General features: G+C 40.9%; 1 protein-coding gene and 7 non-coding genes across 9 annotated transcripts in view; 1 reads left to right on the forward strand and 7 right to left on the reverse strand.

The window, feature by feature from the left end:
- The first annotated feature begins 1,790 nt into the window (after positions 1-1,790).
- The window catches only part of sema3h (sema domain, immunoglobulin domain (Ig), short basic domain, secreted, (semaphorin) 3H), a 73,469-nt gene continuing 54,393 nt past the window's right edge, over positions 1,791-20,866 (forward strand). The window contains exon 1 of one of the 2 annotated variants that reach the window (XM_049580107.1): positions 1,791-2,415. In XM_049580107.1, coding sequence (XP_049436064.1) covers positions 2,316-2,415 — 100 coding nt within the window. In that variant the 5' untranslated portion in view covers positions 1,791-2,315. The remainder of the gene's footprint in view (positions 2,416-20,866) is intronic. The other variant, XM_049580108.1, reaches the window with a different exon arrangement.
- On the reverse strand, positions 6,396-6,467 carry trnam-cau (transfer RNA methionine (anticodon CAU)). The gene has a single exon. It is a non-coding gene; the product is annotated as a tRNA-Met (tRNA).
- trnar-ccu (transfer RNA arginine (anticodon CCU)) lies at positions 6,474-6,546 on the reverse strand. Its single transcript has one exon. It is a non-coding gene; the product is annotated as a tRNA-Arg (tRNA).
- On the reverse strand, positions 7,062-7,133 carry trnam-cau (transfer RNA methionine (anticodon CAU)). Its single transcript has one exon. It is a non-coding gene; the product is annotated as a tRNA-Met (tRNA).
- trnar-ccu (transfer RNA arginine (anticodon CCU)) lies at positions 7,885-7,957 on the reverse strand. Its single transcript has one exon. It is a non-coding gene; the product is annotated as a tRNA-Arg (tRNA).
- On the reverse strand, positions 18,252-18,323 carry trnam-cau (transfer RNA methionine (anticodon CAU)). The gene has a single exon. It is a non-coding gene; the product is annotated as a tRNA-Met (tRNA).
- trnar-ccu (transfer RNA arginine (anticodon CCU)) lies at positions 18,330-18,402 on the reverse strand. The gene has a single exon. It is a non-coding gene; the product is annotated as a tRNA-Arg (tRNA).
- Positions 18,987-19,059, reverse strand: trnar-ccu (transfer RNA arginine (anticodon CCU)). The gene has a single exon. It is a non-coding gene; the product is annotated as a tRNA-Arg (tRNA).

Raw genomic sequence — 20,866 nt, forward strand, 5'->3', positions numbered from 1 at the left:
AGGTTGTGTAAACATCAGGTTACAGTACTTCTAATTATAAACTGCTGGGTCATATTTAAAAAAAAACTCTACTAATTACACAATAGCAAACAAGTGTGAAGAATAAATCATTTACAAATCAGAAATCCTTAGAGTCTATACGTGTTCATTTGCACGCAACCTAAATTCATTATTTATCCCAGAGAATGAATAAATTGTCCCCGTTAGCCTGTGATTGAACTTGAAGCTGGTGAAAAATTCAGCCTGTGCTGCCGTACCCCAGTGAGCCACTATCTAATGAAAATAACTGAGCAAGAACCAAAGCACAGGCTTTAATGATTGCATTTGGGTTGGGAGTGGAAACTGAGAAAATAATGAGAAAGAGGAAAGAGACTCAAGAAGAGACTTTGGTACAGAGAAAGTGAAGGAGAAGGTTTGTTTTAGAATTGATTTTATGATTGTACTCATGAATACAAAAATAACTACAAACCTGGGTCAAAATATTACACTTTTTTTTGTTTAATTGATGACCCAATATAAAGACTAGAAAAAATATACACTGGATAAAAGTTACCACAGTTTTTGGGTTTACTTTATGACCCAGTAGAAATGTAAATATGTCATTGTTAGTGGGTCAAAACAACCCCATATTTGTATGGCTCAATAACCCAATAGAAAGTAATAACACAAAAGTGGGTCACAATAACTCATTTACTTGGTGTGATTTGTTTCCCAGTGGTTTCTCTGCTTATTGGCACTGGTTAAACTTTCCCCAGTACTGGGTCAGTGCTAGACTGGGTACCATGACTGACCCAAATTGGATTAAAATTGCCCCATTATTTTCCACTGTGTACTTTTAATGCACTTTATGGCTTGGCCTCAGATAATATCTTTTGTGTCAGCACCCTCTTATCAACCTGCACACAGTCTGAGGTCCTGAGACAGGAGCATGTTGGTTTTCTCATGGCAAGACTCAAGGCTTTCACACACGGGGGTGTGACAACTAAACGACACAAAAATGCGAAATACTTCGCTGCATCAAAGGTATTGGTATCAATGTAACACCATACTCTATGGTGTGTTAGATTCTGTGACCTAGCACCAGACCCTTTTAAGAAATCAGTGTTTTGTGAGTTTTTGAGTGATTAGGATTTGCGTTGAGGGGTTAGGTCACAGACTCTGAGTGGTTATAGAATTTAGTGTAACACTGCCAGCAATGCAAATTGATGACAGTTGCAACAGGTCTGCCATTATTGTGAGGTGTAACGTGACATCCGTTTGGCACAATATGATTGGTTGATGCCTTTATTCACAGTGCAAAAGCTCTAGACGTGAGACTTAATCGTAAGGGGAAAAAATGCTCCCGGTGTGTGAAGCACTTTGATATAAGAATAAAGGGTTTGCTGTTGGGCACCTCAACTTTAATCTGCCGGACAAACTTTATTCTTGTATTTCCGAAAACCAACTTTCATTGAAAGCCTTTTTTATTATTTTATTTTAATTGCGAACACGTCCAACTCTAATACATGTCCATCTGTGTATGTAGGTTCAGGCTACTTTTCGTATGGTTGCTTTTTTGATCTTTGTTCGTAAAGTTTAGTTAATTTTCTTATTGTTGTTATGGTTTCATTGTTTGTGTGCCCTCTATAAAGCTCAGAGTAATCACTGGTGCTGATAGGTGTTATATGAAAGCTGATTTGTCTCTCTCATTTCCACTTTAACTAGGTTTTCCCTGAGCAGTGAATAGGCGTGCGTGCCTGCGTTTGTGTGTGTGCAGGGTGGCCACAATGATCTGGGATCCTGCTCCCTCCGCCTCCCAGAGAGAGAGAGAGAGAGAGAGAGAGAGAGAGAGAGAGAGAGAGAGTGTGTCACATGCAGAGAGGAGCCGGGACGAGAGACAGAACAGAAGAGAGCTGTCAAGCTGCGAGGAGGCAGCGGAGAGACGACTTAGTTTTTTCTTGGAATACATTTTCCCTCCATCTCTGAAGCCCACACACACACACACTCAGAAAATATAAACACACAAACACACATATGGTAAAGTGTGTGTGTGAGTGCTGCTGTTAGGAGCGGTGAATTATTTTCAGGATCTGGACTTACTCCAGCATGACTCAAGACTGTTTGGATTCAGCATCTCTGTGACTTGGACTTGTGTTTTTAACAGTGCAACACTTCGGACTAAGAGCGTGCATCCCTGTGTGTGTGTGTGTGTGTGTTTGGATTCAGCACTTCACTTGAATGCAACACTGAGATCTTGACACTTTGTTAGTTGCCTGACTTTGTGAGATTGTGCTCACACTTGGACTCAGTGTGCGTTTGTGTGTGAGAGGAGGAGGATGTGTTGGCCGGTGACAGCCGTCCTGCTTGCCCACCTCGGGGCTACCTTAACGGGGGCGTGGAGAGCATCTCAACCAAGACTGCAGTTCACACACTCTGGTAAGAGGCTTTTTGTTTTTAGTGGTTCAAGTCTTTTTTTCTGCTCTTACTGTCTAATACATCTGTCCTGATCTGCTTCTCATTCACACACACACATGCAGGTGATGGGAATCGTGCACCTTCTTCTCATTTCTCTCTCTTCTTCCTTTCCAGTTCTATTACTGCCCACACACTTTTATGCGATATGTTGAATGCAATTGATAACGATATGCCTTTCCGTCTCTCTACCCATTTGGTTTCTTTCCCACACTGTCTCACTTCTTCCATCTCTGTAATCACCTGTGCTAAATACATCTTCCTCCAGCAGTCAAGTTGGGTTGTGAAAGCCTCATTTTTAGCCCACCACACTTTCTACTCTCACCATGAAGTCTGGCCAGATGAGGCATTATTTAAGTACTCATTTTGTCTCTTTAACACACTCATCATGGAGAAATGTTGGGAATGGAGTGCCCCCCCCCCCCCTCAAATATTCAGCATTAAAATTGGTTACAGCATATTACAGTGAGAGCAGCTGTCAACACCTTACAGGAAAAATTCTACCTCATTCTAACTTGGGTCTGATTTTCACAGACCATCACTTTATCCATCACTTCTTCCAGTTACAATAAGATTGTAAAGTAATTGTGTAGATCTGGAGACACAATCACATCACTACAACAAAGTCAGACGGGATAAGAAACATAAGTCAGACAAGAAGACAGGTTGTAACAAAGACAATAGTGTAGCCAGATTGTCTAAACCACATTATATGTAAGTAAAACTGACCTGAAATGTTGCTTTTATTCTCTTAATAAGCTGGAAAACTGTCTGCAACCTGGAAGAGTGGGTCAAAGTTGAACGGTGAAGTCGGTCTTTAATCTGTGATGAATGTTTACAAACTACAGTTTGGATTATAGTTTCACCATCCCCCTATGTTTTCCCCTCCAAAATTTTGATCCAAAGTTTGGTTAAGCAGGGAGATTGTTTAAAACCTGTCTGGATGCCTGACTTTTTGTGTCCCTTGCCCCACTGAACTTTTTTTTAGCGATGCAGACGTGTTCCCACATCTAAGGAATTTGGTGAGTACAATGTTACTGTTACTGGTGGGAATAATGGAGAAAACTATGAAAATAAGAACTGAGATCATCCTTTCAGACTTTTTCTTACAGCGCCTTTGAAATATGAGTTACCCTGGTATATCAACAAGGCTGCAGAAAGGCTATTTTATTGCCTTGAGATTTATTTTCAGTGGAAATAAAATCTTATGGCAACATCTTTGAAACACTTTTGCAATTAAGCTTCAAACCCCAAAGACATTGTCCCTGTCATCCTTGACAGGATAGACAACACCCCTCAGGATCTGAAATCAAGTGTCTATGTCTGTTAGTTTCAGTTATGGCTAACAAAGAAATAATAATCTGATGGCAGAAGTCCCAGATCCAGATCACCACCAAATTAATTATTTCTTGGCCCCGGGCCGATCTGTCCAGGCAGAGGTTGCTGAAAAAACCTGCAGACGCACACAACAGAACGACGGGAAAGGGAAGCCATGATTCATTTTTACTAAGATATGAAATTTCAGCTGTTTATTTAACACACACTGTGGTGGAGAACTGATTTGTGCACTGGTATTCTGATGTGTATCACCCTTTTTTCTCAGTGTCTCAGTCTTTTTCTTCGTGCACTTGTTAGTCGCCACTCTGCAGTGCGCAGCGAAAACACATGTTGTTGAATCACAATGCCAGTGTTGCACAGGAGCACAGTCTCTCCTGTCAGTACGTTTATGCATGGTTGAATTGGAGACGATGGGTTAAAAGTGTGCAGCTTCTAGTAGTTGTTGCCGTTTGTTTTAGGATTGTGAAAGCAGCAGTTGGGTGGGGTTTGACTCACTGGAGCATAGGAGAGAGGTTTGGTGGACACTGAGATGCCCTGGAGCATCAGTCTGCTCTTCCAATCAGGCTAGATTCAACACTTTGACCAGTGTTGGGTATAACAAACGTGACGGTCAAAAGTAATGTCAAAGCTAAGACCTACATCTTCTAATTAAGAGGATTTGGGGTTCGATCTTTTGACCTCTCAGCCCATATTTACCATAAATCACCTTCAAATTAAAAGCTTCTTTGAGGCGTCCAGGCCTTTAGTTACGGTAAGATAAACTCATCTGCCTTTAATCATGTTTACCAGAGACACTGTCGAGTAAGAAACCAACTGATTACACGTTCTTACATGAGCCAAAACACAAAGGGTCTGTGAAGTGGATGTGATAAGGCTGAAGTCGACCAGTCGTGACCTAGAAAGTACAGAGAGAGGGAGAAGGGAAACCTTGTTGGATTCTCCCAGGTGGGAATTTAGCTCTAATGAAATCTGAATGTGAAGAGCTGCTAAAGTAGCTGTGTGCGTGTGTGCGTGTGTGTGTGTGTGTGTGTGTGTGTGTGTGTGTGTGTGTCTTTGTGGGCATACATGAATTATACGCCTGGATGTCCTTGAGTATGTGTGTGTGGTTGCATATGCTTGGATGTGTGTATGGAGTGTATGAAAGTCAGTGCATGTATGTATGTAGTTCTGCTTAAGTCACTTTGAAGACATGAGCTTGTGTGTGTGTGTGTGTGTGTGTGTGTGTGTACTTACATCGAGCTGTTTTAGTTCCAGGATCTCTGCCCACCTCAGTCTCTGTTGAGTATTCCACTCATGACTTTGAACAACAGAGGTTTGTGTTTGTTTGACTGTGTGTGTTTTATAGCTGCAGTATATTAAGCTTTGGAAAGACAACAAAAAGAAATGTGTGATGTGATGTGTGTAGGGATTGTGATGTGTGTGTGTGTGTGTGTGCTCTTTCTCTCTCTCTGTGGGAGCTCCATGCTGTGGTCATTTCCCTTCCCATCTCCACGGAGGTTTTTCTCAGACAGAGGGAGGACATTTTTTGTCAGGGAATCGCTGTAATTAGAAAAGGATTTCAGCTCCACTTAAACACTTTGACTCTGAGTTTTTTTTTTGTTGGCATTTTAGAGACACTGTACATTTTCCTGCATCTGTTGAACTCATTGCTGACAAGCGCTTAAAAAAATACAACATGAGAATATTAACCAAATGATATGGGGTATGTGCAGTTTGAGATCACTAATTTGATAAACCTGTTATTAAACTGTATAATATACAATATAACAAATTATATGAAAACATAGAATATAAAGAAAAACTAAACATGAAACTGCAGAGAAATTACCGCTTAATATTTTATTAACACATCAGTTCAGCAAAAACGGGTGTTAATCTGACACTATAATAGTGCTGTTTCACTCCACTGCCAGCAAATTCTGTAAGTGTGAGACCATTTTGTAATGCATGATATTGAAATAAAACTGCACTGTATACTTCTGAAAACTATAAACCTTATAATTAAGTTGATTTTCATATTCTAATTTCCTCTACTGGCTGAGAAACTGCTCCAACCACTGTACTTTTGAAACATGTTCAAACCACACTGAAATCCATCAAGCAGAAAATTGGGCTTTTTTGACATAGAAAGGTTTCACCTGCCAGCAGCCATGAACTATTTTATTTAACTTACCAGCAGAAACGTCAAACTGAAGTTGTGTCCCAAGTGTGAGAAAATGTCTGATTCTAATGGGGCTTTAAATATGTACTGCGTTTACTCAGGAAGAAATGACAAAACTGTATATATGTATATATTCAGCCAGTAATAGTGGGGTGGTGTTAAAATTGATTAAAGAAGAAGGATCCAAGGATCCATCCCTTTTTCGACTCTAGCAGTGCTATGGAGTTCCTGTTTTGTTTATCTTGTGCACAATGATGCACACCCATGTGAGAGCTATGTGACGCAATACAGTACTACGAATTGTGTCACAATACTTCACTGATCAACAGGTGGTAACACACCAAGATACTCTGCAAAGTGCTGGGAGAGGGGGATGTTGAAGAGGACTACAAGCTACTAAACATGAAATGCCCTCAAAGTCTACCAGCTGCTTGTAAAATGTTATTAGCAGAGGATGGTTTCGATCCATCGACCTCTGGGTTATGGGCCCAGCACGCTTCCGCTGCGCCACTCTGCTGTAAACCACCCCAGATGGGACTTGAACCCACAATCCCTGGCTTAGGAGGCCAGTGCCTTATCCATTAGGCCACTGGGGCTTGATGGAACACTATTAACAATAGGTTTAGCAGAAACATTGGCTTTAAACAATACACATAGTGGCCCCTGAGGTCACCATGGCAGTGGCAGAGGTGACACAACAAGAGATAATGTAGCTCACAGTGATATTGGCTTGCATTGGAGACAGAGTCCCTTATCCAATAGGCCATGGGGGCCTCATAGATCATAAGCTGACCAGTTTTGTTAAGACACAGTAGCCCTTTTTACAAAGCAATGGCACAAGAGGGCTGCTACAAAGTCCCCTAAATGGATTGGAAAACCCTGAGTTACCAGAGCTTCATGATACCAGTTATCCAGGCTTCCAGATGTTGGTATCAGTGATGCCAGATAACCCAAAGACAGCCAGACTAACTTGGTATATCTTTGAGATTTCAGATCCTTACCTCTAGTTGAATTACACCATTGACCCATACAGAGTGCCTACACATCTGGGTGTAATGATTTGTTGTGTCAGTCAGAAAGCAGTGTAAGAGACCTCCCAGTAAAACACTGTTAGCAGAGGATGGTTTCGATCCATCGACCTCTGGGTTATGGGCCCAGCACGCTTCCGCTGCGCCACTCTGCTGTCTGTATAGTGGGAAAAATGCATGTGTTTGCCAAGCATTGAGTATACGACTGGATAAATGAGTCTTTGATTATGCTGCACCAGTTATACCAGACGTATATAGTGCGCCTAGCAACGAGCTGCATAGCAATGGGCTGAGATAGAGCAGTCGGACTCGTTGCACTCACCGGTTTCCATTCGCCACAGCACGGTCTTCTACCTCCCTTCTCCTGCTCAGCAGACAAAGAATTAGCAGAACAAGGTTGTTGTCGTACTGCTGCTTCAAGAATATAAGCAAAACACGCCCGAAAAAGGCACTAAGAACAGCGGCGTCAAGCATCTCGTTATCCAGAGCGAGGACTACAGTGTTTTCTTCCGGTAAATGTAAACACGTAACATCCGCCCCGCCCCCTAACCAATCACAGACCTGAATAAAGGCTTTTAAACTGATCTCCCATTAAACCCTCATTTGGAATGAATATTTCCCATGTAAACTACCTGGAAACACTTTAATTCCGAATGATTTCTTTCAGATTTATTTCATTCCGAATGAGAAGCCATCATGTAACCGTAGCCACTGTCTGTTTGCTTGCCTAATAGGCTTCTGGCGTGCAGAGAGGGCAGACTGGACACCTGCTGCAGAGTTCATTCTGTCTGAATAGTCCCATTTGATAATATGGGCACCTGGGGGGAAGCAGGTAGTGCTTTCTGGTGACCAGTAGATGGGTACTCCTAAAAGTACCAAATTTGTTATCCAAGCCTGGCTGTCAATCACCCCAGATGGGACTCGAACCCACAATCCCTGGCTTAGGAGGCCAGTGCCTTATCCATTAGGCCACTGGGGCTGCACAAATACAAAAACACCAGTTTTTGATGGCTTCCACTACAGAGTGACTATATGAGAGGCTCTTCATGACATAACAATGGCCCCTGATTCTGCTGTGGCAGTAACAGAGACAACAACAAGGATAAAGACAAACACAAAGAGAAGGAGGAAAATGTAAAACTGCAAAACATACAGAGGTTGTAATCCCCAAGGTAGCTTAACTGTGGTTGCTTTCCACCACAAGTACATTACTGACATTTCTGTCTTTAGAAAGGCAGTCCAAAAATTTCATTCATGGCAATAAGTTTTCTTGTTCTGGCCCAGGAAAATGGCTTTAATGACTCTGTGGCTCTGTGGGGACGTTACCCAAGCAGGGGACTACAATAACAAACTGAGGCTGTGGAGTGTGAAAAACATAGGCATTAATAAGACAGGGAGGGTTCTGGTGAAAGATGCCATTGAATTGCATTGTGGGAGTTGTATTGTAGGATTGAGTGTTACTGGAGCTTGACTCGTAATAGAAACTAAAAGTCAGGATATCTGAGGCTCTGCTGTGTCGATTTTGGCCACTTTTTAAAATCTGTGTAATCTCTGCAAGTCTCCCATGAGTGCAACACTAGCTCAATGACTACATTGAAAGTAGCTTTGCAAAATTGTAGTTTAAATGACATCTGTCAAATTGTATAATTATGTCATTACAAAACTGTTTAAACAGTGCATACAAATTAGTAGATCGTTGTAGATCATACAGTCTGTGTAATTTTCGTACGACTGAATGGGAAATTGAATATTTCCTTTAAGCTATTGTAAACTTAGGTCATAACAGAGGTTGCAGTAGAGATGATACAGAATCAGACAAACCCACCAGTTAAACAGTCAGAGCTGTTAGTCTGACAGAGAGGAAAAGAGAGGTCCTGTTTGGCGAAGTGTAATCAGACTGACTGACCAGACAGCTTCATGTGTCTGGAGAAAAAAAACAGCTTTAAATACTTAAATACATGCCTGATTACCTCCTAAACCCCCATCTCTCTCTTAATTACCAAATTATCCCAGTTATTCACTCAAATTTCATGTCGCACATATGCAGGACTGACACACACACACACACACACACACACACACACACACACACACACACACACACACACACACACTTGAGTGTAATGAGTCCATTATTCCAGCCATTCAGTGGACGGTAGTGTGATTTTCTTAATGATAGATGGCAGTTAGAGATAGCGTCTCTGTACCACACACACATAGGCAGAAAAGGGACATTTTCCTTCCTTTACTCATTCTTAACAATTGGGACAAAACCTTACCTTTTTGGAGGTTTTGATTTTTACACTTTAATCAGGCTGGTAAAATATATTTTAAAGATCAAAGTCTAAACTATTAAACTTCGTAACGGGCCAACCTCCCAGTGATTTACTTTTTTCTTACAACATACATACATGATTGATGTTGGAGGTAAGATCTGACGGAGCTGACGTCTTATGGAGTTGACAAAAAGTTAGATATTATTAATTTCACAGTGGATGTAGTGAGTAGCCATTTTATTTATTAAAGTCACTTAGAGTTTTCTTAATGCCAATCACTCTACTTGTTTTTTAAACCATAACTTTTATTTATTGTTGATTTAGACGGGCTACGGAGTTGTCATAATTGAGACACACCTGATAGTGGTAATTCATTCATTCATTCATCTTCTAACCGCTTCATGCTCTTGAGGGTCGCGGGGGGGCTGGAGCCTATCCCAGCTGACATTGGGCGAGGGGCAGGGTACACCCTGGACAGGTCACCAGACTATTGCAGGGCTGACACATAGAGGCAGACAACCACTCACGCTCACATTCACACCTACCCCTGATAATGATAATATTTAATGAATTTACCAAAAAACAGAAAGCTTACCAGTACTTAACTAGCATTCCTGCCTTTTTGGAAACCAGGAAGTGATACAGGACTCCTTTGAATATAGCTTACTCCTTTTATGCCCAAGTAAATGATGTTTTTGTTGAAATCTGACAAAGTTGACAGAAGTCTGGGGAACATCTTCAACATTTTCATGAAAATATATTTAAAAAAACTTGACTGAAGTTGTGAACTCTTGTCTGAGACAAGGCTGTTGTCTGGCACAGGGCAAGTTTAGAAGTAATAAAAATGAAAGCAAATCAAAATATTTTTTAAATCACATTTATTTCATACATATAAATCCTCTGAAAATAATGTTTCACCCCAGAAGTGAAGTTAGTGTGTTAATAAGTTACAGTTTTAAGTTGTTTAAGGGTTAAACTATTGAACGAATTATATTGAACACACCATTTTAAAGAACATGCACAAAAACATTCAAGACACACACATACACACTATAGGATCATATATACCATTTTGCACACATACACTCTAGAGCTGCAACGAGTAATCAGTTAGTTATCAACTACTATTTTAATAGCCAACTAAATTGATAACAAAGTAATCAGTGTGGGTAAATGAAAAAAAAGGTCAAAGGTAATTGATTCCAGCTTCCTAAAAGTGAATATTTTCAGGTTTCTTTGCTCCTCTGACAGTAAACTCAATATCTTTTGTTTGTGACATAAATAAGACATTTGAGGGCGTCATCTTGGACTTTAGGAAACACTGGTTGACATTTTTTACCTTTTAGCAACATTTTATAGACCGAACAAGTAATAGATAAATCATGAAAACTAAAGTTGCAGCCCTAATAGACAAGCAGGTCTGTGAACAAAATGTATCAATGGAAAGGTCTTATACATACTTGTATAAAGAGACACACACATACACACACACACAACCTGAACTGCTGTCACAGTTCCACCTGCAGCTGCTTTCAAACTCATAATTGTCACATAAGAATATAAAGATTCATCATCACAACCACAGAGTAAGGCTCCATAAACGCCTCAGAGGAGGTTTGGATGGTTTATTAAGTCACTGTGAATCTATTTTCCCACATGGAGAGAGTCATGTTTTATTCATACAGCATTCGCTGAGCAAATTGGTTCGCCATCGACATTTAATGTTAATCAGTCACCGGAGAGTATTTCATTTGAATCATATGAGTTTGTTTGGCATGAGTGGAGACTTTGGCTTTGACCTTTGACCTCTATACTGCTGATTACTTGTGATGGTTGTGAGTCAGGCGTTTACACTTATCCTGCTGTGTCCCCCGGTATCTTTCTGGAGAAATGCCCAACTCATAATGTAAATGCAAATGAGTCCTTTTCAATTTCATGCCATTAGCATGCAAATTGCTTGGTTATACTAAACGTTAGATTAGTTCATCAGTGTCCAAATGCATGTTTGCCCATGTGCATGTTTATAAAATTCAATTTAGATTTCAGAGGGGAAAAAAAACGTTGCTAAAAATAAAAGCTGCAGTTTTGAATATATATTCAAATACTTACTTTACTCATTTTTATCTGTGTGACTTTATGAAGATAAAGCCCAGGTGCTGCCCAGCCATCCCCAGAGACAATACTGTTGAGGAAATTTAAGGAGCCATAAACAGCTGCTTGCAGACAAAACTCAGATGAACTGTCTGTTTTTAATAAAGTGGAAGGACGCAGTGTGGCTGTGTTGTCTGGGAGAGAAAGGAGCCCACAGACACACAAAACAGCAGCAGATTTGGCCACTGTTGGACTCCCATCTAAACCAGATTCAGAGTAAATGCTGGTAAAACTTTAATATCTCCTTCACTAGAAAGGGGATTCAATATGAACTCACTCATAGTATCTAAATACATACCAGCTGTTTTTAATGAAATTGTAAAAGGCTACATCAAATATCCTCAACATATAAATGATGGTTTATTGCTTTTAAGTCGTCTGTTAAAAGTATTAAAAGAGAAAAAGGACTTGTGACATACGCCAGCAAAAATCTGCTAGATGATGCAAATGAGCAGGCAGATCCGGGTGCTGGTAAGATGGAGGGAAGTTTCCCTATATTTTGTTTACACGTACTGCCCACATTGTTATGATACAAGGCTGGTTGAAAATCGGTGAAGTATCCCTCTAACTACAACATCACTATGAAATACGGGAGGTTTTTGGCAGTGTAGTGCTGAAATTACTTAAAATGCACTTTGTGGATTAAAAGTGAAAGCAGTTCTGACTTGGCAGGTTGTTTCCTCTAATTTTTCTAGGCTGTAATTAGAAATCATCTCTCAAGCATCTATGTAATTTGGCAGTTGTAATCATACGGTATTTAGGATTTATGACCGACTGAGCTTATTTTCTTCTTCTCAGGAATCCTACACTTTGATGAAACTATAATCTTTGTTACAACTCTCAACAGATGACATGTACCAGGATATGTTTGGCCCCAGTTTTATATGATCTGTTGTATGTTTATAAATTTATTTTGTGGTGTTGAGGTTCGTAGTGTATGTTGTACATCTTCCTCCACTTTCCCCCAACATCACCTTTCTCGTCTCTCTGTGTACTAATAAAGCACAAAAGCCTTCAGAGTGATATTAAAAATCAAGAGATATTTCATTATTCATTTATTCTTTCAGATCTGTTTCTATCTAGGCCAGTGCTTTCCAGGCTCAGGGCTGGGGATGTTGCTGAGATGTGGATTTCACTGGGACGGTTATCTGGCACAGAATCAGGCTATTCTCCATTATTAATTTTAATGGAGGCAGTCCCTAACGGTGGCGCTACCATTGCTTGTCACTATTGAAGTCAAATGGCAGCTGTTTGCTCGTCCCACACCTCAGAAAAGAGTCAAGTCAGGCAGCAGCTTTCTTTTCTAGAGGACTTTATTTTGCAGGTGGTGGGAATACTAATTTGGCAAAATATAAAGTATAGCTGTAACTGAGATTCTTAAAAGACTTTAGCCTCCACTTGTGTGTAATATGACTTTCCCAGAATATTTGGAGGGTCTAATAAAATGTTCTTGCAGCCAAACTTTAGGCTCTTATTAAGGCATAAAAAACCCTGATTAAGGGGCTCGGAGCTTGAGGGTTTTCTCCTCTCTCTGGACAGAGACAGTGAAAGGAGTCTAATTACACCCTTGCTTTGGCAACAACAGCCCCTGACAACAGTGGACAAACTGTAAATTTACCCTCGAGAGGTTTCTGGTGTTAATATAAGAGGTTATCTTTAGCCTGAAGCCTGTAATTAAGCAAAAACCCCACCAGCTTCATATTTCCTCTATTTCCCTGAAGTATTAATTTGCTCCAATCGGCCCTGCTCTCAGTAATCTAGAGTTTCTCACTTCTCCTCAGGGGTTCTTACTGTGTGTCAGCATTTCTTTCCTATACAACTTTCAAGAGCCATGAGAAAAGTTTTCACTCCTATTACTCAGGTGCTGTACACAAGTGGTCAGGGGATTAAATTGTTTATGGGCTAAGGCAAAATAAATCAATCATTTTACTGATATTGGCTGGAAAAAGTTTTAGTGAACCTGATGTGGATGACATGGGTTGTTGGTCTTTTAAACTGTGTACAGACGTATATATTCTACACTGCATTCCTTTCACTTTAGCTGCATGAGAGAATATAATCCACAAAGACACACTTGACTGGTGGGCCAGCTGGAAGCCAGAAGTAGTCAGGATCAGTAGTGCTAAGACCAGCTCTAACCAGCACTTTACCTCATTAGCTGTAGATTATGGGCAGGCTGGAGAGATGCAGGATATGAAGGCACGTAGACACGTAGCAGACACTCAGAGGTTCATTCCCAAAGGAAATATCAAGCTGTCACCATTTCTACAATGATTGCGGAGAATTTGATCGATTGAGTGTAAGATAACTTAAAGACACTACGCAGGATTTTCCTTAAAATCAGTGTCAAGACCTATACAAAGGTAGTCCCTCTCAATCATCACTTAGTACCCACCTGAAGTGTGTGATGGTGTATTTTTCTGCAGAGACTCTGCCCTGTTTTTTCTTTTTTCTCATGTTCTTCTTATTTTCCGTGTTTGAGATAGGCATGTAACCCCACAGCACTCAGATGAGGTTGGCGCTTTGTTAAAAAAAAAAGGTAGCAACCAGCTGCCAGACGATAAGCAGCAGGCATCCAAGAGACAAAGCTCAGAAGAAACCCAAATATGGTGAGGCAAAATTCCCAAACAAGGATGAATCTGGGGTTGGCTTTTACTTTAACTTTCACTGGTGAGCGTGTTTACAAACTGTAACCAACAACCCTGCCTGTTATACCTTTAAAGGAAAATGGCAGCTTACAGACTCCAGTCAAGCCTCAGATTAGCGCACAAGATGTTTAACCCTCTGTGTTAGCTATCAGACATTCCCATGGCTACGTAAACAAGATGAAACCACAAGAATCGAGAATCAGATTCTTGTGGTCTCTGTCTATTTTGTCAGTGATGGAAACATCAGACAAGTGCCACAAAAGGTTGGAAGTCAGACTTCCTTTTCCTGTTTAAATAGAACCAGGACTTATCAGAAAATAGGGAGGATGTACAACAACAGATAATGGTTTTTATCATCTGGCTGGGCATTAAAGTGGAGATTTGTCATAAATTTGACCCTTAAAGCGGATTGTAAATATAAATCTGAACTCACTGTAGTCATCATGACTATCAATAACCATCAAAGGGCAGCTACTTTTTTATGGTAGCCCATTTTTCTGATGTAGAGATATTGTTATCGCCCATTTGCCGGAGCAAATGTCCACATAGCATACCGAATGTCTCACATGGTTTGATGCTGAGCCAAGAAATAGAAGCCAGAGTTTAGAGACTGCAGTGATTTTTCACTCTGATGGGTGCGGACATACAGAAACCCTAACAAAGTGTCATCTTAAGTCTCATGCAGTTTAATAGATGCTGATGATTTTGCTACACAGAGTACTCACTAATCTGTGAGTCCACACTAGTGATTTTCTTGAGTATCTGTCGCCAGTCCAGGCCACTAAGGGTGATTGTGTCCTCTTGGGATAAGACAATTTGAGTTGTAGACCTCAAATCTCAGCCTCACCAGCATGAAGTGGTACTTATTCATGTACTTTAAAGCTTTAAAGTCAAGCTTTTTTAGGAATAGGGACAGCTTTTACCCTATTCAAATCCTAAAATCCTAAAAGTGTGCGTGCAGGGGAAAAAATAATAATTTAACTCAGGCGTGTGATGGTTTGTTGTTGCAAATGAGGCTATTGTTTTGGGAGGATTTTGCAAGTCCTCATACCTAAAAAGCTTATAACCATATTGATAAGATGAAAACACGCCATGCTGCTTTGTCAAAGTCAGAGTGGATCAGCTTCATCATCGTTTAAGGAAACCACAGTTGAATGCTGGCAGGAGACGCAACGTTGACTGAGATCATCTGCAGTCTATTCTCTTGGTCTTTTTCATCAGAATGAGAAATAAATATTGTGTTTTCAAATCCCCAAATTAATTCAAAATATTAGAATGAGAAAAAAAATGACTTGTTATAGCTGCTAATCAAAAACGTCTGCATGTAGCACTGAGCAAACCATTTAACCACCAACATTGTTCTGCGCCGCGCGCCTCCCACGTGAGACTGTACGCAACTGTGTGAATGTGAAGCAGAGAAAACAATGAGTGTTCTCAGTGAACCCGCTCTTAGATAAATAAAGATGAAAAAGATAAAAAGCAAACAGTAAATGGACTCTGATGTGTGTATGCAGCAGCACGGCGACCCAGGCCAAGCAGTCTGATGATGATGAATAATCATACACGCCGAGGTCGGAGGTCAAGCCGTCCACGTGGGTCTGGTCTGTCTGAGACACAGTCCAGATGTGGTGCGTCTGTGTGTTTGGCTATAATGTTTCTGTGGTGTGGGTTGTGTGTGTGTGGGTGTGTGTGTGTGTGTGTGTGCGTGGGCACATATGTATGTTTGAATGTGTGAGAATTTGAATCCATGTGAAAAAGGAAGAAGCAATACGCAGAGAATTGGTGCATGTGAATGATGAACAATGTTGATTTTTTTTTACTTTGTAGGAACAGATACATAACCATAGAACAACGGTGCCCAATGCAGAGGCATGATGCCAATTAGAGGATAAATCTGACAGGTGGCGAGATGATTAACATCATGTAAAATGATGTAATGAGTGATGCTAGCATCAGCTTACAAGATGTCAGCCTAATGCTGGTCAGATCTGATGATGTGAGGCATCAGGACTAAAAACTGAGCATTGGGCTTGACACACTGTCATGTTATCCTTCGTTAGGCACCTTACTCTGCATCTACGATACTTCACAAGACCCCAATTGAAAGAAAGGCATGTTAGACCTTTCAATGTCATTGTTTTTGATTTTACTGATTCTCGAAAATTATCTCTTTTGCCTGGTCAACTTTACACATTATTAAAGTTGTGAGAGACCACAAGCTATGATTGATTGGGACTTGGCCAGTCATGGCAGAATTTAAGCCACCAAGAACACCCGATATCAATGGAATTTTAAGAAAGATGGCAACATAAAATGTGAATTTTTCGTTTTTCCATCCACTATTTTTATGCCTATATTGGAAGTTGGTTCATCATGAGAAGCAGCAGGTGGTGCTAATTCTCCTGTCAGGTGTCACTGCAGAAAAGGGTGTGACAAAATGAGGTAATTAAAAGAGCGCCAGTCAGAAATAGAGTTTTGAACCACTAATATTACCGCTATGTGCTGTGGGAGGAGTTCTGGTAACAACCCTGTGTACATAAGCATGTTAAAAGCTTCAAGAGATGATTAAGAGAGCTTGCAGTGGCCTGTACAATGATGATACATTGTGACTGTATCATTATTTATTCACTGAATATTTTTCCATTGCACTTAGTCACATGTTCCATATTAATTATATGCCAACTTTTCCACCTCACCGATGAGTAAAACCTTTTTTTGCAATATTTTGAGATTATCACGTTTTTTTCCTCTCAAATTAAAAATGCACAGAAAAACAAATGGATGGAAAGGCACCTTGTGAGATTTTATAACTACTGTATCGATGTAGACGTGTGTTAAAAATGACTTTTGGGTGTGGGTGCACATGCTTGTGCATGTCTCCACATGAGTGCCCATCTGTGTGCCTATAGGCTTTGTTCCCAGGCTTCTGCAGGCCTCCTGCTGTAATTGCAACAGTAATTGGTGAAGTGATAACCCCATTTCCACAGGAAATGTGCCCCGGTTTCCTCACCCCCCGCCCCCATTATCCCCCTCTGGTGGCGCAGCCAACAAAGTCCTCCCCCTGGGAACATTGCACCAGACAGCTAAAGTTCCCTGGGGCTCGGAGAGTATACGAACAGACGGACAAAGACAGTCACAGAAGCAAAACTACACACATGTGCAGCTCACAAACACACTCACTTGGACATAGTCGATGCTGCAGGCTGTGGGGGAATAATTGGAGAGATTAAAGTGTCGCTTGTGTGTGTGCATGCAGCAAAAAATGGTGTGTCTGGATGTACAACAAGGAGAACTCGCTGTAAAACACCAGGAAAATAACAAAGTTGGACTCCCATGAGTGAGATAACGACTGAAAGAAAGACTTGATTCTTTCATCATCCTTTTTTTCATTTGTATCTTATAGTGTGTGTCACTCATATTTCACTGTGCCATTGCAAACTCCTGCAAGGCTTACAGAACTATTTTTATATTTTACTTGATACGTGTTGCAAGTCCTGCACTCATTTGGGAAAGTTTCCTCCCTAAAACTTGTTATTGCTCATACACTGTGGAATAACTAGCACTGCCTGCGAGAACATAAAATTATCAAACATCCCACCTGTTCAGCAGTGAACATATCTGGTCATCATCTCAGAACTGATGTGTTGTGAGGCCAGCATGGAAAGCATGCTGTAACTTATGGAAGTAGTGCAGCTCTCACTGTACAAAAGAGTGCACTCTCAGTATTCGATAATTGAGGCATCCCACAGCCAGTGACCATCTTATGAGAATCTCTGGCTTTACCTCTTTAGTACTGTTGCTATGGTTACTTGAAAACCAATATACTGTAGGTTGAGCACTGATATTAAACTTTTGACCAGAACTGCTGTATGTTTGAGGTTTCTTGACAAATAGTTTTAGCAGATACCAGCCAGCCAAGAGAATTGAGCATGTTGTCAGGCCATGAGTTACCTTTACTTTTAATTAGGAAATATGTTTAACAAATTTATCAAGAGGAATACCTCTTTGTCGTCAGCGCCTTTTCCATCTGAGATTCTTCTGAAGACTGGTGGACAGCAGGTTAGAACTGGTGTACCATCTGAGGTTCACTGCATTGTGTCTGAATCTATCTTTTCAGTGTAGCCATGATGGCACCCATAGCTGCTACTGAACTATTCATATAGATTGTAATTGCGTAATTCTCCCAGTATAAGACTGTTAGCAGAGGATGGTTTCGATCCATCGCCCTCTGGGTTATGGGCCCAGCACGCTTCCGCTGCGCCACTCTGCTGTAGATCACCCCAGATGGGACTTGAACCCACAATCCCTGGCTTAGGAGGCCAGTGCCTTATCCATTAGGCCACTGGGGCTTGATGTGAAGCTGTTAACAATAGGTTTAGCAGAAACATTGTCTTTAAACAATACGACGGTGGCTCCCGAGGTCACCATGGCAGTGGCAGAGGTGGCACAACAAGAGATAATGTAACTCACAGTGATACTGGCTTGGGCTAGAGAGTGCTTTATCCAGTAGGCCATGGGGGCCTCATAGAACACAAGATGACCAGTTTTGTTAAGACACAGTAGCCCTTTTTACAAAGCAATGGCACTAGAGGGCTGCTACAAAGTTCTTTCACTATACAAAACCAAACAGGTAGCATGCTGGCATTCAGTAAGCAGAAGAGGATGTGATGTGTAACACAACAGCGTCAGTATCTACTGTGACATATCTATATCCAGCATATAAATGACATTAGCAATCATTACCATTCCTATTATGTGGGGGTTAATCTCATTCTTGCAGGGTAAGGAGCTCCCAAACCTCATTGTCTCCCAAATCTTTGACTCTTGATGTTATTTTTTTTGAGTTAGTTGCAAACTGCTTTTAAATCTCCTGGTGGTGGGTTGCACACACAGCATGTCATCAGAGCATCACACCCATCCCATCGCTGCAAGACACCCCAGATGGGACTTGAACCCACAATCCCTGGGTTAGGAGGCCAGTGCCCTATCCATTAGGCCACTGGGGCTACACTTTCTACTTTACGCAGTAGAAAGATGCTAATACTTTGGATTTGTTACTACATGATCAGAGACAAAGGGCTGTGGCAGTGGCTTTTGACCACCAGAATGCACTGCACCACACCAGACCAATAAAAGCTCCCACTGGCAGGCGATGTGATGTGAACTTGTCCATGTTGACACAGCAGAAAATATGACAAACAATCTCAAATTATGGTTAAACCGTTCACTAAAATATGTTTATGAAAACATTTGAGAGGAGAAATTGGCAACACAGTAACAGACTCTAGGTCCATATTAAATCAGCACTGCTTAGTGTTGGAGGTTAATCTGAGTTTGATCTGAGTCTCTCTTGATCTGCTTCTATACTCTGTGTCTGTGTTTGTGTACATATGAGAATGAGGATGCACAATCTGTAGTTTGAGCAACAGACCTAGAGCCAGCAAAAAACTGCCTGATGATATGTTTCGCATTATTCATCGGATTTGTTATGGGAGATGAACAGGGAGATCTGGTTGCTGGTAAGATGGAGGGAAGTTTACCACAGTCTATTTACACATACTGCCCACAATGTTATTATACGAAGCTGGTTGAAAATCCCTTTAATGTCTGCACTGCATGTCATGTTGTAAAAAAAGATGATGCACAGAGAGCTGATCATTGATTTAAATCGCTTGCAGTTTGCCTCATCTAGGTTTAATCCGAGACAAGCTTGCCGTAACTTTTCCCTTTTGTACATCTTATTGACAAGTATGCTGTAAAAAGCGTCCTTTGAATAACAGGCAGTAAATTAAAAAAAATACTCACTACTAAAAGACACTTAATTATGGGTTAACTAAAAAAAACAGTTTCAGTCTAAACAACATTTGAAAGACAGCTGGATCAGCACAACACAAGCTTCATTCTTCTGCTTTAGGTCCAGGAGTATTTACCTGCACGTTGTATGAAGTCTTTTGCAGTCTTTCTGCTCATGCACAGGTGTGGTCATTCACAAGCATGCTAGAACACATATACATTGCTGTGTGTGTGCGTCTGTGTGTCGAGCAGTGCAGGAATGTTCTTAGCTGTATCACACGCCACACATTTTCTCTAATCACATTGAGGTCTATCAGAGCTCCCATGACCAGAAGCCTTTAATCTAATGTTCACCATGGATAAAAATACCTACCGCTAGCCCACACATACATGTAAGCACACAAACAGTAAATAAACAAAAACAGACACTGATGGAGGCAAATACAGACAGGCAGACACTTGCACCACTATAAAGGAGCCTTTCACGCACAGACGTTTCAGTGTGTGTGTGTGTGTGTGCATGTGTGCGTGCATGCACCAGTAGGATTATGTCTTAGCGTCTCTGTTCTTTTACGTCTTAACCTTCTCCGCCTTTGATTCCCAGTGACAGGAGTCAGAGGCCAATTGGCCCAGATCAGAGGTCACGACCCTCGTTGACCTCGCTGTCAACTGAATGCTGCTAAGACTGGCTGCACTCAGCAGGCGCGTGTTTGTGCATGTGTTTGCATGTGTGTATGTGTGTGCAGAATGAGCAAATTGTGCTGCTTTCAATAAACATAAAGGCTGTTTTTGCTATTATAATTACCTATATTATACACATTTCTACATCTTTATCTTATCTTGATTGGCTTTTATGATTAAAGTTATATGCTATAACTTACAATACTGGCACCTTTGACAGAAGGCCAGAACTCGTACCTGTGGTCTGTTGAACTTTTGACGATGTTAGACAATGAAAATGTGCTTAAAACATTCAAGCAAAATCCTTTATGACATTGTCAACTGAAATTCTACCTCTGC

This window comes from Epinephelus fuscoguttatus, linkage group LG7 (assembly GCF_011397635.1).
Source record: "Epinephelus fuscoguttatus linkage group LG7, E.fuscoguttatus.final_Chr_v1".
NCBI lineage: Eukaryota > Metazoa > Chordata > Actinopteri > Perciformes > Serranidae > Epinephelus > Epinephelus fuscoguttatus.